We start from the raw sequence: 15000 nt of genomic DNA, 5'->3' as shown, positions 1-15000 counted from the left end.
CATGAACAACAACACCTACTTGGCCTCATTTGCCATAGCAGGCTAGCATTAGATGATACGTGCCTATAAGCTGTCACTCTTGACTTTGGCGACTATTATTGCGCGTAAAGGGCCGGCGGCGTCCTATTGCGCGCGCACCGGGAGTTTGAGTTTTGGAGAGGCCGGGCCTCCCGTCCAATGGCCAACGGAGGAGGCCTGCGAAACGGGCCAATCGGGGTGGTGGGGAGATGGTGTCCAATCAGCAGGCGCCACTGCCGGCTTTATAAACTTCACATAGGCATTTCGAGGCTATACTCCCGACTGTCAGAGCAGCGCCATGGCCAGAACCAAGCAAACCGCTCGCAAATCCACCGGTGGCAAAGCCCCCAGGAAGCAGCTCGCCACTAAGGCTGCTCGCAAGAGTGCCCCGGCCACCGGCGGTGTGAAGAAGCCTCACCGTTACAGGCCCGGCACCGTGGCTCTGAGAGAGATCCGTCGTTACCAGAAGTCCACTGAGCTACTCATCCGCAAGCTGCCCTTCCAGCGCCTGGTGCGAGAAATCGCCCAGGACTTCAAGACCGACCTGCGCTTCCAGAGCTCCGCCGTGATGGCCCTACAGGAGGCTAGCGAGGCTTACCTGGTCGGCCTGTTCGAGGACACCAACCTGTGCGCCATCCACGCCAAGCGGGTGACCATCATGCCCAAGGACATCCAGCTGGCCCGCCGTATTCGCGGAGAGCGCGCATAAATGAGGATGACCTGAACTCGAATATCCCCCAAAGGCTCTTTTAAGAGCCACCTCCATATTTCCATCAAAAAGGCACAATTGTTCCATGTATACACGCACCTCTACATTAGCCACCATGTATGTTGTTCACTAACACGTCTAAAAGCTACGTATTGCACCTTTTTAGTTGCCTGAAGTCTAGCTTCAATGTTTGTGTGTGTGTATATACACAACCATCTGGCATCATCCACTTCCTTTGAACTATATAGTAACACAGTAAAATGCTTTACAAAGGAGGGGAAAAAGAAACGAGTGATAATATAGGCCGAATAGTAACAAGAATTGTGTTCAGATGAATAATTGACACTATTAGTTGTGTGTAATAATAGCCTTGCATGCAGTCCAGAAAAAACATTGCATGCCAACTTACTTTGAAAGTCCCATGTTGCAGTGCTGCTGAGAGACTCATGCAGAGGCCCAAACTTTACAATGGAGCACGGAGGCCATCTTGTGGTTAAATGTGGGTACTGCACCTCATGGTGAGTCCCTTTCAGCATTTGCTCTTTAGGCCAGCGTTTCCCAAACGCGGTCCTGGGGTCCACAAGGGGTGCGCGTTTTGCGTTTTGCCCTAGCACTCCACAACTGATTCTAATACTCCCAGCTTGATGATGATGAGTTGATTATTTGAATCAGCTGTGTAGTGCTAGGGCAAAAACTCCCAAAATGTGGCCCGAGTTTGGGAAACCCTGCTTTAGGCTAATACTAGCCTATTAGGATGACTTGGTTCGATCGCTTTAATGGCAACTGCTGAACTCTGGTTTCACTAATTACTTGTCCCAGGTCACCATTATGAATCCAATAGCAAAACAAATGTTTCAAAATAGCTCAATAGTGAAAAAAGGCCAGGAAATGATGGGTTCTCAGCAATATTTCACCAACAACCAATCACTATTCACGCATAGACATTAGGATCATCAACAAATATTCCTAAGTCATACTACAAAAGGGTTGTAACGAAATGGATTTGTCTGTTCAATGCAAGTTCAACGTCAAAGAAAAAGTGCATCACCACAACAAACGTGTCTTTAGATACACTGTAAAAAATGACTTTGTGGAATGTACTCAAGCTATTACAGTCAACAAAAGCACACGTCATATTGTTGAGTAGATCTTTTTGCTTGTTTTTATGAGTAGATAAGCTTGAGTAAGTTGAGTTGATGTGGTCCAATACATTGAGTAAAGATGATAGAGACGTAAAAAGGATTATATTACGTTGATTCGACTCAAATAGACATTGTGTTATTTTACCTGAATGATTCATCCTATTATGTATTTAGACCAACTTACTTTGGATTCACTCAATCACATCCCTTAAGAGAAAAGGTATCCGGACACCGGGAATCCATTTATTTAAACATCAACGGTTTGCAAAACATCTGTTATTATGAGTTGACAAATTACGTAATTGCAATCAACACTGCAGGTAAATCATGATTGCTGCAGGTAGGCAACACCGTAGAAATAGGAACTACAACACTAACAACAAGTGACATTTACTCCTGATGTACTGACTGACCTGTTGCAACCTCTACAACCACTGTGCTTATTATTTGACCCTGCTGGTCATCTATGAACGTTTGAACATCTTGGAGAAAAATGTGTGAAACCACTGCCTATATGAGGAGCTGTCGTTGTTTGTTTTATTACCACATACTTATGGAAATTGCACCGGTTGAGAGATGATGGCTCTCTTGTGCCTACGGTGAAGGGTACTTCTGATCCAGCAGGTGGTGCTAAGATCCCTCCCTATATGACTTGAATGATGAGTTGATTTATTCCTTATAGCTCCTAATGATTTTAAGGCCAGTGTTGGCAAACATTACTTGTGCTCCAGCAGGTGGCCATGACATCCCTCCCTATATGACTTGACTGACCAGTTAGTTGATGGACTCCTTATAGCTCCTAAATTTAATGATTTTAAGGCCAGTGTTGGCAAACATGACTTCTGCTCCAGCAGGTGGCCATGAAATCCCCCCCTATATGACTTGACTGACCAGGTAGTTGATGGACTCCTTATAGCTCTTAATGATCTCAAGTGTCTGTGTTTTTATGTGGTTAGGAGTTTTGCTCACTGCGTGTCCCCCTTCCATTTCAGTGTTTCCCAACTCCAGCGGTAGAGTAGGCTACCCCCAACAGGACCCATTTTTCTTGTAGGCCTGGACAGCCACAGCTGATTGAACAACCTGTCACCTAAATTACCAAGTCCTCAATGAGTAGAATCAGGTGCAACAACAACAACAACAACAACAACAACAACAACAATATGAGGAGAGGGACACAGTGTACTAGCTGATCTCCCAGTTGTCACAGTTTGGCCTTGTGTTCCACATAGCCTATATCAGTATTTGAGTATGTTTCCCGCGCACTTTAGTTGCTTTCACGTCATCTTTGAAATCGCTCCTCCCTAGTCCCCTAGAACGAGCGCCCTCCCCTTTGCAACGCCTCCGAACATATAACAGAGGCGCGCTTTCTGTGCCGCCGGCCTCAATCAGGTCGACCAAACGCAGATAATAGCGCACCGCGCACCGGCGCTGAAATCATTCATTCACTTGAACTCAACTAGCGAACACACCATGTCCGGAAGAGGCAAAGGCGGCAAGGGACTCGGAAAAGGAGGCGCCAAGCGTCACCGCAAAGTTCTCCGCGATAACATCCAGGGAATCACCAAACCCGCTATCCGCCGTCTGGCTCGCCGCGGCGGCGTGAAGCGTATTTCCGGTCTGATCTACGAGGAGACCCGCGGTGTCCTGAAGGTGTTCCTGGAGAACGTGATCCGTGACGCAGTCACCTACACCGAGCACGCCAAGAGGAAGACCGTTACCGCCATGGACGTGGTCTACGCTCTGAAACGTCAGGGACGCACCCTGTACGGTTTCGGCGGTTAAACCCACTCTCTTCGGAACCTCAACACCCCGACTCGAACCCAAAGGCTCTTTTAAGAGCCACCCACATCCGCTTAAAATGGGCCCATTCCATGTAGTGTTATATATAACAACAAATGTTTAGTATGCAATTTAGTAAGAAAGTATGAGCCACTTCGAGTGGACAGGGAGTATTAATTAGAGGATTCTAATGTCCCGTCCACTTTTAGCGCACAGAGGGAGGCCTATATCTGACAGTGGCAAAGTGTAAGAACGTTATTATTTTGGGTCAAGCAATAGTGGAATTTGGACAACATAAAGCCACCACGAGTCGGTAGACGTGGCTCGAAAAGAGGGGGACAGCGCGCACACACACACACACACAGTCCAAAATGGGAGCCCTATGTCTGACGGTGCCAAAGTGGGCAATTCTATCACCAGCATTATTTGGCACAACAATCGTGCCATTTGGACACCTATTAAAGCCCCCCTTTTGAAACACACAATTCCCCATCGGTCACAGAGCATAGGCTATAGAGAGGAGGGAGGGAGGGAGGGAGGGAGGGAGGGAGGGAGGGAGGGAGGGAGGGAGGGAGGGAGGGAGGGAGGGAGGGAGCAAGCAAGCAGGGGAGTGTCTACGGCCGCTGACTTTGCTTAGCTTCCTCTTCATAAGACGGGTAAGCGCCCTTCACCCCCTCATTCGTTTCTGAGAAGCAACGAGACATCATCATGCCCGAGCCAGCAAAGTCAGCGCCCAAGAAGGGCTCCAAGAAAGCCGTCACCAAGACCGCAGGGAAGGGCGGCAAGAAGCGCAGAAAGTCCAGGAAGGAGAGTTACGCCATCTACGTGTACAAAGTCCTGAAGCAGGTCCACCCCGACACCGGCATCTCCTCCAAGGCCATGGGAATCATGAACTCCTTCGTGAACGACATCTTCGAGCGTATCGCCGGAGAGTCCTCTCGCCTGGCCCACTACAACAAGCGTTCTACCATCACCTCCAGGGAGATCCAGACCGCGGTGCGCCTGCTGCTCCCCGGTGAACTTGCCAAACACGCCGTGTCCGAGGGCACCAAGGCCGTAACCAAGTACACCAGCTCCAAGTAAACAGCGCATTTGGACTGCTCTACTAACCCAAAGGCTCTTTTAAGAGCCACCCACTCTGTCAGTAAAAAAAGCAATTCCATCGCCACCGAATGAATGCGTAGGTAGGCTGCGTTACATTGTATCATTGTTTAATGGGCGGCGCGCGCCGCCTCGGAGAGCGGCTACATTGTATCATTGTTTAATGGGCGGCGCGCGCCGGCTCAGAGAGCGGCTACATTGTATCATTTCCCCTGCCCGTTCCAGCGTAGGGGTTTAGCGCGCCTTTTTTGGTGTCTTTGCGCGCTGAATAGTAACCCATGTTTGTCGGGCTCTATTCCAGGTGAAGGCAATGTAAAATGGCACCATTTGACAAAGGGTGTAAATAAATAAATCAAAAAGGCAGTCTGTTGGGTTTGATTGGAAATAAATTCCCTTTATCGTCTAATGAGCAGATAGTCATTTTGAGTTGACTTCCTGAATCGGTAGGACACGGATGGAGTGGATGCTCCATCATTGGACTATACCCTAATGATGTGAACGAGAATGATGATGGCAAGAATAAAAAGGTGGTGAATAATATGAATGTATATTTTTTATATATATATATATATATATATATGAACGTAGCCCTTTTGGCCTACAGGTCATTTCCGGTCAAGGTCACATCATCCATATAGTCCCCTGTAGCTCAGTTGGTAGAGCACAGCGCTTGCAACGCCAGGGTTGCGGGTTCGTTTCCCACGGGGGGCCAGTATGAAAATGTACGCACTCACTTACCTGTAAGTGGCTCTGGATAAGAGCGTCTGCTACATGACTCAAAATGTCCACGTAGTGTATTTTCCTTCCTACTACACTCACGAGGCAACAGGATAAAAGGCAGTGGCTTCCACGTGACAAAGTGGGGATATGAATGTGTCTGTAGGCCAAGTCACAGTATAACACAGTGAAGGAGTTAGTGAGTGTGATAGTCGTTGGAGCAGTAGTGGATTCCAATGAGAGAGAGAGAGAGAGTGAGAGAGAGACTGAGTGAGTGAGAGAGAGAGAGAGAGAGAGAGAGAGAGAGAGAGAGAGTGAGAGAGAGAGAGAGTGTGAGTGAGTGAGTGAGTGAGTGAGTGAGTGAGAGAGAGAGAGAGAGTGAGAGAGAGAGAGAGTGTGAGTGAGTGAGTGAGAGAGTGAGTGAGTGAGTGAGTGAGTGAGTGAGTGAGTGAGTGAGTGAGTGAGTGAGTGAGAGAGAGAGAGAGAGAGAGAGAGAGAGAGAGAGAGTGTGAGTGAGTGAGTGAGTGAGTGAGTGAGTGAGTGAGTGAGAGAGAGAGAGAGAGAGAGAGAGAGAGAGAGTGAGTGAGTGAGTGAGTGAGTGAGTGAGTGAGTGAGTGAGTGAGTGAGTGAGTGAGAGAGAGAGAGAGACTGAGTGAGTGAGTGAGAGAGAGAGAGACTGAGTGAGTGAGTGAGTGAGTGAGTGAGTGAGAGAGAGAGAGAGAGAGACTGAGTGAGTGAGTGAGTGAGAGAGAGAGAGAGAGTGAGAGAGAGAGAGAAGAGAGAGAGAGAGAGGTGTGAGTGAGTGAGTGAGTGAGAGAGAGAGTGTGAGTGAGTGAGTGAGTGAGTGAGTGAGAGAGTGAGAGAAAGAGAGAGAGAGAGAGTGTGAGTGAGTGTGAGTGAGAGAGTGAGTGAGTGAGTGAGTGAGTGTGTGAGTGAGTGTGTGTGAGTGAGTGAGTGAGAGAGAGAGAGAGAGAAGAGGAGAGAGAGTGTGAGTGAGTGAGAGAGAGAGTGTGAGTGAGTGTGTGTGAGAGTGAGAGAGTGTGAAGTGAGAGTGAGAGAGTGTGAGTGAGTGTGTGAGTGAGTGAGTGAGAGGAGAGAGATGAGTGTGTGGTGAGTGAGTGAGTGAGTGAGAGAGAGAGAGAGAGACTGAGTGAGTGAGTGAGTGAGGAGAGAGAGAGTGTGAGAGAGTGTTGAGAGTGTGAGAGAGTGTGTGAGTGGTGAGTGAGTGTGTGAGAGAGTGTGAGTGAGGTGTGTGAGTGAGTGAGTGAGTGTGAGTGAGAGTGTGTGTGAGTGTGTGAGTGAGTGTGAGAGAGGAGTGTGGTGAGTGTGTGAGAGAGTGTGGAGAGGTGAGTAGAGTGAGTGTGAGTGGTGTGAGTGTGTGTGGTGTGTGAGTGAGTGTGTGTGTGTGAGAGTGTGAGTGGTGTGTGAGTGTGAGTGTGTGTGTGTGAAGTGAGGTGAGGTGTGTGGTGTGGGTGTGTGTGTGTGTGAGTGGTGGGAGAGAGTGTGAGTGTGTGTGTGTGTGTGTGTGGGTGTGGAGTGGGTGTGTGTGTGTGTGAGGAGTGTGGAGTGTGTGAGAGAGGTGAGAGTGTGGTGAGTGAGTGGGTGTGAGTGAGGTGTGAGTGTGTGGTGGTGGTGGTGTGGTGTGAGGTGGTGTGTGAGTGGTGTGTTGTGAGTGAGTGTGAGAGTGTGGTGTTGTGTGTGTGTGTGTGGGAGGTGGTGGGGGGGTGTGTGGTGTGGTGTGTGTGTGGTGAGTGAGTGAGTGGAGAGGAGTGTGAGTGAGTGTGTGTGAGAGAGGGAGAGAGGAGAGTGTGAGTGTGTGTGGTGTGTGTGTGGTGTGTGGTGAGTGAGAGTGGGTGTGTGTGAGTGAGTGAGTGAGAGTGTGAGTGAGTGAGAGAGAGAGTGTGAGTGTGAGAGAGGAGAGAGAGTGAAGAGGAGAGAGAGTGTGTGAGTGTTTGAGTGAGTGGAGAGTGATGAGGAGAGATGTGAGAGAGAGAGACTCTGAGACTGAGAGAGAGAGACTATACAACAGGGAAAAGAAAAGAGGCGCGCAATCAGCCTTCTGACCCGCATGCACCTGCTGGGACTTTCTCCAGTCAACCACATATGCAGCCTTGTCCCACTTGGGAGAGAGAGAGAAGAGAGAGAGAGAGAGAGAGAGACTGAGTGGTGAGTGTGTGAGTGGTGAGTGAGTGAGTGAGTGGTGTGAGAGAGTGTGAGTGAGGTGAGGAGAGAGAGAGAGAGAGAGTGTGAGTGAGGTGTGTGAGGTGAGTGATGTGAGTGAGTGAGTGAGTGAGAGAGTGTGAGGTGAGTGAGTGAGAGAGAGAGACAGAGAGAGAGAGAGAGAGAGACTCCCTCTATCGAGGCCTATATCAACGCGCCATAGCCCAAGGGGCGCCAGCCTCCATAGCGCCAGCCCAGACACCAAGACCCACAGACACAAAGACCGAGCCGAGTCACGCTGCGGAGTCAAGCAGGTGAACAATATATTAGTAGAGACAGCCAACCTACCTACCTACCTAACTACCTACCTACCTACCTACCTACCAGAAGGAGGGGAAGACAACACACAATCTCACTGTGTAGAAATAGTAGCCTACAAATACAACAACAACACACACACTGCCAGTTGCACAAAAAGTACTAATACACACACAGTGCAAGTAAGCATGTCGTAGGGACAGTTTATACATGTGGATCCTGTACATACGACGAATACAACTTGAAACTTGAAGTACAACTCTCGTCTCAGCCAGGCCTCACAGGTGTATGTGTTTTAAGGTCCCCAAAAGAGCACTTCTTTAAAACACCCTGGACCACAACAGGGGACCCCAAAACCATTTGATTCCCTTGCCAGACATCTCGGCTCACTACACAACAAGTGCTGCTGGCAATCGGATGCACTTTTAGCCCATTTAGGAGACAAATAGCACAGGAAAACCAGTGCGCACCGCTCCACCCGACAGTCAACGTTGAGATTTTGAGCGAGTCGCAACAAAATGCACGGCCCTTCCGCGGCCCACCTGACTTTATTCTGAACGGAGACAAGTCTGCTCGCTGGGCCGTTCGCTTTTGGAGCAAAAACACGGCTCCGTCGGTGACTTTTGGGCCGATATAGGCGAACAGAAAACACAAGTGAAAGAGCATTTGGCCAGCCCAGAGAAGCCGAGCTGGTTGGCTTGAGTCTACATGGTTCTCATGTCGCGTTTAAGGCCAGCCCCCTGCTCGGTGTGGAGCTTCAATAGCGCAGAACAGCGTCTACAGCAAACTACTCCTCGCAGACCGTGTGTGTGTGTGTGTACCGGACCAAACGACAGACAGACATGGCAGAAGTCGCACCAGCACCCGCCGCCGCCGCGCCGGCAAAGGCACCCAAGAAGAAGGCAGCAGCCAAGGCCAAGAAAGCGGGACCCAGCGTAGGCGAGCTCATCGTCAAGGCTGTGACCGCTTCCAAGGAGAGGAGCGGCGTGTCCCTGGCCGCACTCAAGAAGACGCTGGCGGCAGGCGGCTACGACGTGGAGAAGAACAACTCCCGCGTCAAGATCGCAGTCAAGAGCCTCGTCACCAAGGGTACCCTGGTCCAGACCAAGGGCACCGGTGCATCCGGCTCCTTCAAGCTCAACAAGAAAGCCGTCGAGGCGAAGAAGCCCGCCAAGAAAGCCGCAGTCCCCAAAGTAAAGAAGGTGGCCGCCAAGAAGCCCGCCGCGGCGAAGAAGCCCAAGAAGGTAGCAGCCAAGAAGGCCGTCGCCGCAAAGAAGTCCCCCAAGAAGGCCAAGAAGCCCGCTACACCCAAAAAGGCCGCCAAGAGCCCCAAGAAGGTGAAGAAGCCCGCCGCAGCGGCCAAGAAGGCAGCCAAGAGCCCCAAGAAGGCTACAAAGGCAGCCAAGCCCAAAGCCGCCAAGCCCAAGGCAGCCAAGGCCAAGAAGGCAGCCCCCAAGAAGAAGTAAACCTATTACAAACAGTGTTCTACTCGATACATGTTGTACCACAAAAGGCTCTTTTAAGAGCCACCCACCTCTTTCCATAGAAAGCGCATTGATTTCCATGTACTACCTGTCGTGGAAAAGAAATTACGCACACTAGGCTACTTTTACGCACACAACATTGTCCCACTCTGGGTGTGTGCGAAGGGAGAGGCATATAATAGAGGGCCAAAATGGCTCAGAAATTCGACCTCACGAGTGCACCCTCACCAGCCATTTTTATATATGAGCCACTGGGCTATTCCCGTTCAGAGGCAGGCTGCTGTGATGTGTTACAAGTGCCATGTAATAACAATAACAATACTATAGTGGCTTCGAATTGAAACTCACGAGTGCACCCTCAACAGCCATTTTTATATATGAGCCACTGGGCTATTCCCGTTCAGAGGCAGGCTGCTGTGATGTGTTACAAGTGCCATGTAATAACAATAACAATACTATAGTGGCTTCGATTTCAAACTCAAGAGTGCACCCTCACCAGCTGTTTGTTTCCCATTTGGAGAGAAATAATGTGTGGATGTCATTTCGGACATTTTGGCGCTCACGCGAAATGACACAAAGTAACAAAGTCGGAGGGAAACAAAGTAGCCTCTCACTCGCTGCCTGTGGGTGGGAACCGGCTTAGGGCTGTCTGTCTGTCCATCTGTCTGTCCCTCGCTCCAATTGGATAAGGCCACACCGGCCCGGTGGCCAATCGTTGCCTCTTGTGGCGAGGTATATGTACGGCTCTCGAAGTGGCGAGCGGCTCATTCAGACTTTCTGTGACTTTCTCAAGCTACCAATATGAGCGGAAGAGGCAAAACCGGAGGCAAGGCCAGGGCGAAGGCAAAGACCCGTTCATCCCGTGCTGGCCTCCAGTTCCCCGTGGGCCGTGTGCACAGGCTGCTGCGCAAAGGCAACTACGCCGAGCGTGTGGGCGCTGGCGCACCAGTCTACCTGGCCGCCGTACTCGAGTACCTGACTGCTGAGATCCTGGAGTTGGCCGGCAACGCTGCCCGTGACAACAAGAAGACTCGTATCATCCCCCGTCACCTGCAACTGGCCGTCCGTAACGACGAGGAGCTGAACAAACTGCTCGGCGGTGTGACCATCGCTCAGGGTGGTGTGCTGCCCAACATCCAGGCAGTCCTACTCCCCAAGAAGACCGAGAAGGCAGTCAAAGCCAAGTAAATTCGCTACTGCGACTTCAACTTGACTACTCAACCCCCAAAGGCTCTTTTAAGAGCCAACCACCTAGCTCTCCAAAAGCGCAAAGTACCTTTCTATGACCGCAATACATTGAGTGGGTGTATACACAACTATTTCGACATTCTGTGCCCACATGAGGCCTTGCATGAACAACAACACCTACTTGGCCTCATTTGCCATAGCAGGCTAGCATTAGATGATACGTGCCTATAAGCTGTCACTCTTGACTTTGGCGACTATTATTGCGCGTAAAGGGCCGGCGGCGTCCTATTGCGCGCGCACCGGGAGTTTGAGTTTTGGAGAGGCCGGGCCTCCCGTCCAATGGCCAACGGAGGAGGCCTGCGAAACGGGCCAATCGGGGTGGTGGGGAGATGGTGTCCAATCAGCAGGCGCCACTGCCGGCTTTATAAACTTCACATAGGCATTTCGAGGCTATACTCCCGACTGTCAGAGCAGCGCCATGGCCAGAACCAAGCAAACCGCTCGCAAATCCACCGGTGGCAAAGCCCCCAGGAAGCAGCTCGCCACTAAGGCTGCTCGCAAGAGTGCCCCGGCCACCGGCGGTGTGAAGAAGCCTCACCGTTACAGGCCCGGCACCGTGGCTCTGAGAGAGATCCGTCGTTACCAGAAGTCCACTGAGCTACTCATCCGCAAGCTGCCCTTCCAGCGCCTGGTGCGAGAAATCGCCCAGGACTTCAAGACCGACCTGCGCTTCCAGAGCTCCGCCGTGATGGCCCTACAGGAGGCTAGCGAGGCTTACCTGGTCGGCCTGTTCGAGGACACCAACCTGTGCGCCATCCACGCCAAGCGGGTGACCATCATGCCCAAGGACATCCAGCTGGCCCGCCGTATTCGCGGAGAGCGCGCATAAATGAGGATGACCTGAACTCGAATATCCCCCAAAGGCTCTTTTAAGAGCCACCTCCATATTTCCATCAAAAAGGCACAATTGTTCCATGTATACACGCACCTCTACATTAGCCACCATGTATGTTGTTCACTAACACGTCTAAAAGCTACGTATTGCACCTTTTTAGTTGCCTGAAGTCTAGCTTCAATGTTTGTGTGTGTGTATATACACAACCATCTGGCATCATCCACTTCCTTTGAACTATATAGTAACACAGTAAAATGCTTTACAAAGGAGGGGAAAAAGAAACGAGTGATAATATAGGCCGAATAGTAACAAGAATTGTGTTCAGATGAATAATTGACACTATTAGTTGTGTGTAATAATAGCCTTGCATGCAGTCCAGAAAAAACATTGCATGCCAACTTACTTTGAAAGTCCCATGTTGCAGTGCTGCTGAGAGACTCATGCAGAGGCCCAAACTTTACAATGGAGCACGGAGGCCATCTTGTGGTTAAATGTGGGTACTGCACCTCATGGTGAGTCCCTTTCAGCATTTGCTCTTTAGGCCAGCGTTTCCCAAACGCGGTCCTGGGGTCCACAAGGGGTGCGCGTTTTGCGTTTTGCCCTAGCACTCCACAACTGATTCTAATACTCCCAGCTTGATGATGATGAGTTGATTATTTGAATCAGCTGTGTAGTGCTAGGGCAAAAACTCCCAAAATGTGGCCCGAGTTTGGGAAACCCTGCTTTAGGCTAATACTAGCCTATTAGGATGACTTGGTTCGATCGCTTTAATGGCAACTGCTGAACTCTGGTTTCACTAATTACTTGTCCCAGGTCACCATTATGAATCCAATAGCAAAACAAATGTTTCAAAATAGCTCAATAGTGAAAAAAGGCCAGGAAATGATGGGTTCTCAGCAATATTTCACCAACAACCAATCACTATTCACGCATAGACATTAGGATCATCAACAAATATTCCTAAGTCATACTACAAAAGGGTTGTAACGAAATGGATTTGTCTGTTCAATGCAAGTTCAACGTCAAAGAAAAAGTGCATCACCACAACAAACGTGTCTTTAGATACACTGTAAAAAATGACTTTGTGGAATGTACTCAAGCTATTACAGTCAACAAAAGCACACGTCATATTGTTGAGTAGATCTTTTTGCTTGTTTTTATGAGTAGATAAGCTTGAGTAAGTTGAGTTGATGTGGTCCAATACATTGAGTAAAGATGATAGAGACGTAAAAAGGATTATATTACGTTGATTCGACTCAAATAGACATTGTGTTATTTTACCTGAATGATTCATCCTATTATGTATTTAGACCAACTTACTTTGGATTCACTCAATCACATCCCTTAAGAGAAAAGGTATCCGGACACCGGGAATCCATTTATTTAAACATCAACGGTTTGCAAAACATCTGTTATTATGAGTTGACAAATTACGTAATTGCAATCAACACTGCAGGTAAATCATGATTGCTGCAGGTAGGCAACACCGTAGAAATAGGAACTACAACACTAACAACAAGTGACATTTACTCCTGATGTACTGACTGACCTGTTGCAACCTCTACAACCACTGTGCTTATTATTTGACCCTGCTGGTCATCTATGAACGTTTGAACATCTTGGAGAAAAATGTGTGAAACCACTGCCTATATGAGGAGCTGTTGTTGTTTGTTTTATTACCACATACTTATGGAAATTGCACCGGTTGAGAGATGATGGCTCTCTTGTGCCTACGGTGAAGGGTACTTCTGATCCAGCAGGTGGTGCTAAGATCCCTCCCTATATGACTTGAATGATGAGTTGATTTATTCCTTATAGCTCCTAATGATTTTAAGGCCAGTGTTGGCAAACATTACTTGTGCTCCAGCAGGTGGCCATGACATCCCTCCCTATATGACTTGACTGACCAGTTAGTTGATGGACTCCTTATAGCTCCTAAATTTAATGATTTTAAGGCCAGTGTTGGCAAACATGACTTCTGCTCCAGCAGGTGGCCATGAAATCCCCCCCTATATGACTTGACTGACCAGGTAGTTGATGGACTCCTTATAGCTCTTAATGATCTCAAGTGTCTGTGTTTTTATGTGGTTAGGAGTTTTGCTCACTGCGTGTCCCCCTTCCATTTCAGTGTTTCCCAACTCCAGCGGTAGAGTAGGCTACCCCCAACAGGACCCATTTTTCTTGTAGGCCTGGACAGCCACAGCTGATTGAACAACCTGTCACCTAAATTACCAAGTCCTCAATGAGTAGAATCAGGTGCAACAACAACAACAACAACAACAACAACAACAACAATATGAGGAGAGGGACACAGTGTACTAGCTGATCTCCCAGTTGTCACAGTTTGGCCTTGTGTTCCACATAGCCTATATCAGTATTTGAGTATGTTTCCCGCGCACTTTAGTTGCTTTCACGTCATCTTTGAAATCGCTCCTCCCTAGTCCCCTAGAACGAGCGCCCTCCCCTTTGCAACGCCTCCGAACATATAACAGAGGCGCGCTTTCTGTGCCGCCGGCCTCAATCAGGTCGACCAAACGCAGATAATAGCGCACCGCGCACCGGCGCTGAAATCATTCATTCACTTGAACTCAACTAGCGAACACACCATGTCCGGAAGAGGCAAAGGCGGCAAGGGACTCGGAAAAGGAGGCGCCAAGCGTCACCGCAAAGTTCTCCGCGATAACATCCAGGGAATCACCAAACCCGCTATCCGCCGTCTGGCTCGCCGCGGCGGCGTGAAGCGTATTTCCGGTCTGATCTACGAGGAGACCCGCGGTGTCCTGAAGGTGTTCCTGGAGAACGTGATCCGTGACGCAGTCACCTACACCGAGCACGCCAAGAGGAAGACCGTTACCGCCATGGACGTGGTCTACGCTCTGAAACGTCAGGGACGCACCCTGTACGGTTTCGGCGGTTAAACCCACTCTCTTCGGAACCTCAACACCCCGACTCGAACCCAAAGGCTCTTTTAAGAGCCACCCACATCCGCTTAAAATGGGCCCATTCCATGTAGTGTTATATATAACAACAAATGTTTAGTATGCAATTTAGTAAGAAAGTATGAGCCACTTCGAGTGGACAGGGAGTATTAATTAGAGGATTCTAATGTCCCGTCCACTTTTAGCGCACAGAGGGAGGCCTATATCTGACAGTGGCAAAGTGTAAGAACGTTATTATTTTGGGTCAAGCAATAGTGGAATTTGGACAACATAAAGCCACCACGAGTCGGTAGACGTGGCTCGAAAAGAGGGGGACAGCGCGCACACACACACACACACAGTCCAAAATGGGAGCCCTATGTCTGACGGTGCCAAAGTGGGCAATTCTATCACCAGCATTATTTGGCACAACAATCGTGCCATTTGGACACCTATTAAAGCCCCCCTTTTGAAACACACAATTCCCCATCGGTCACAGAGCATAGGCTATAGAGAGGAGGGAGGGAGGGAGGGAGGGAGGGAGGGAGGGAGGGAGGGAGGGAGGGAGGGA

The 15000-nt window shown here is 49.5% G+C and overlaps 6 protein-coding genes across 6 annotated transcripts; all 6 read left to right on the top strand.

Moving 5' to 3' along the window:
- Nucleotides 1–3339: 3339 nt before the first annotated feature.
- LOC311113550 (histone H4) lies at nucleotides 3340–3651 on the top strand (the record flags this gene model as incomplete). The annotated part of the gene is made up of 1 exon (XM_084156801.1): nucleotides 3340–3651. The coding sequence occupies one exon, from the start codon at nucleotides 3340–3342 to the stop codon at nucleotides 3649–3651; it is 312 nt and encodes a 103-aa protein (XP_084012927.1).
- A 705-nt stretch (nucleotides 3652–4356) lies between these two features.
- On the top strand, nucleotides 4357–4731 carry LOC311113533 (histone H2B; the record flags this gene model as incomplete). Its single annotated transcript, XM_084156778.1, has 1 exon — nucleotides 4357–4731. The coding sequence occupies one exon, from the start codon at nucleotides 4357–4359 to the stop codon at nucleotides 4729–4731; it is 375 nt and encodes a 124-aa protein (XP_084012904.1).
- A 4055-nt stretch (nucleotides 4732–8786) lies between these two features.
- On the top strand, nucleotides 8787–9410 carry LOC311113498 (histone H1-like; the record flags this gene model as incomplete). Its single annotated transcript, XM_084156730.1, has 1 exon — nucleotides 8787–9410. The coding sequence occupies one exon, from the start codon at nucleotides 8787–8789 to the stop codon at nucleotides 9408–9410; it is 624 nt and encodes a 207-aa protein (XP_084012856.1).
- Nucleotides 9411–10229: 819 nt separating this feature from the next.
- Nucleotides 10230–10616, top strand: LOC311113391 (histone H2A; the record flags this gene model as incomplete). The annotated part of the gene is made up of 1 exon (XM_084156602.1): nucleotides 10230–10616. The coding sequence occupies one exon, from the start codon at nucleotides 10230–10232 to the stop codon at nucleotides 10614–10616; it is 387 nt and encodes a 128-aa protein (XP_084012728.1).
- Nucleotides 10617–11094: 478 nt separating this feature from the next.
- LOC311113450 (histone H3.2) lies at nucleotides 11095–11505 on the top strand (the record flags this gene model as incomplete). Its single annotated transcript, XM_084156664.1, has 1 exon — nucleotides 11095–11505. One exon carries the CDS (start codon nucleotides 11095–11097, stop codon nucleotides 11503–11505), a length of 411 nt encoding a protein of 136 aa, XP_084012790.1.
- A 2612-nt stretch (nucleotides 11506–14117) lies between these two features.
- LOC311113418 (histone H4) lies at nucleotides 14118–14429 on the top strand (the record flags this gene model as incomplete). The annotated part of the gene is made up of 1 exon (XM_084156628.1): nucleotides 14118–14429. The coding sequence occupies one exon, from the start codon at nucleotides 14118–14120 to the stop codon at nucleotides 14427–14429; it is 312 nt and encodes a 103-aa protein (XP_084012754.1).
- Between the last annotated feature and the right edge of the window lie 571 nt (nucleotides 14430–15000).

The sequence above is a fragment of the Coregonus lavaretus genome (assembly GCF_964263955.1).
Source record: "Coregonus lavaretus genome assembly, chromosome: 40".
In the NCBI taxonomy this organism is placed as follows: domain Eukaryota; kingdom Metazoa; phylum Chordata; class Actinopteri; order Salmoniformes; family Salmonidae; genus Coregonus; species Coregonus lavaretus.
The sequence above is the reverse complement of the archived record's forward strand: the minus strand, read 5'-3'. Positions and strand labels throughout refer to the sequence as shown.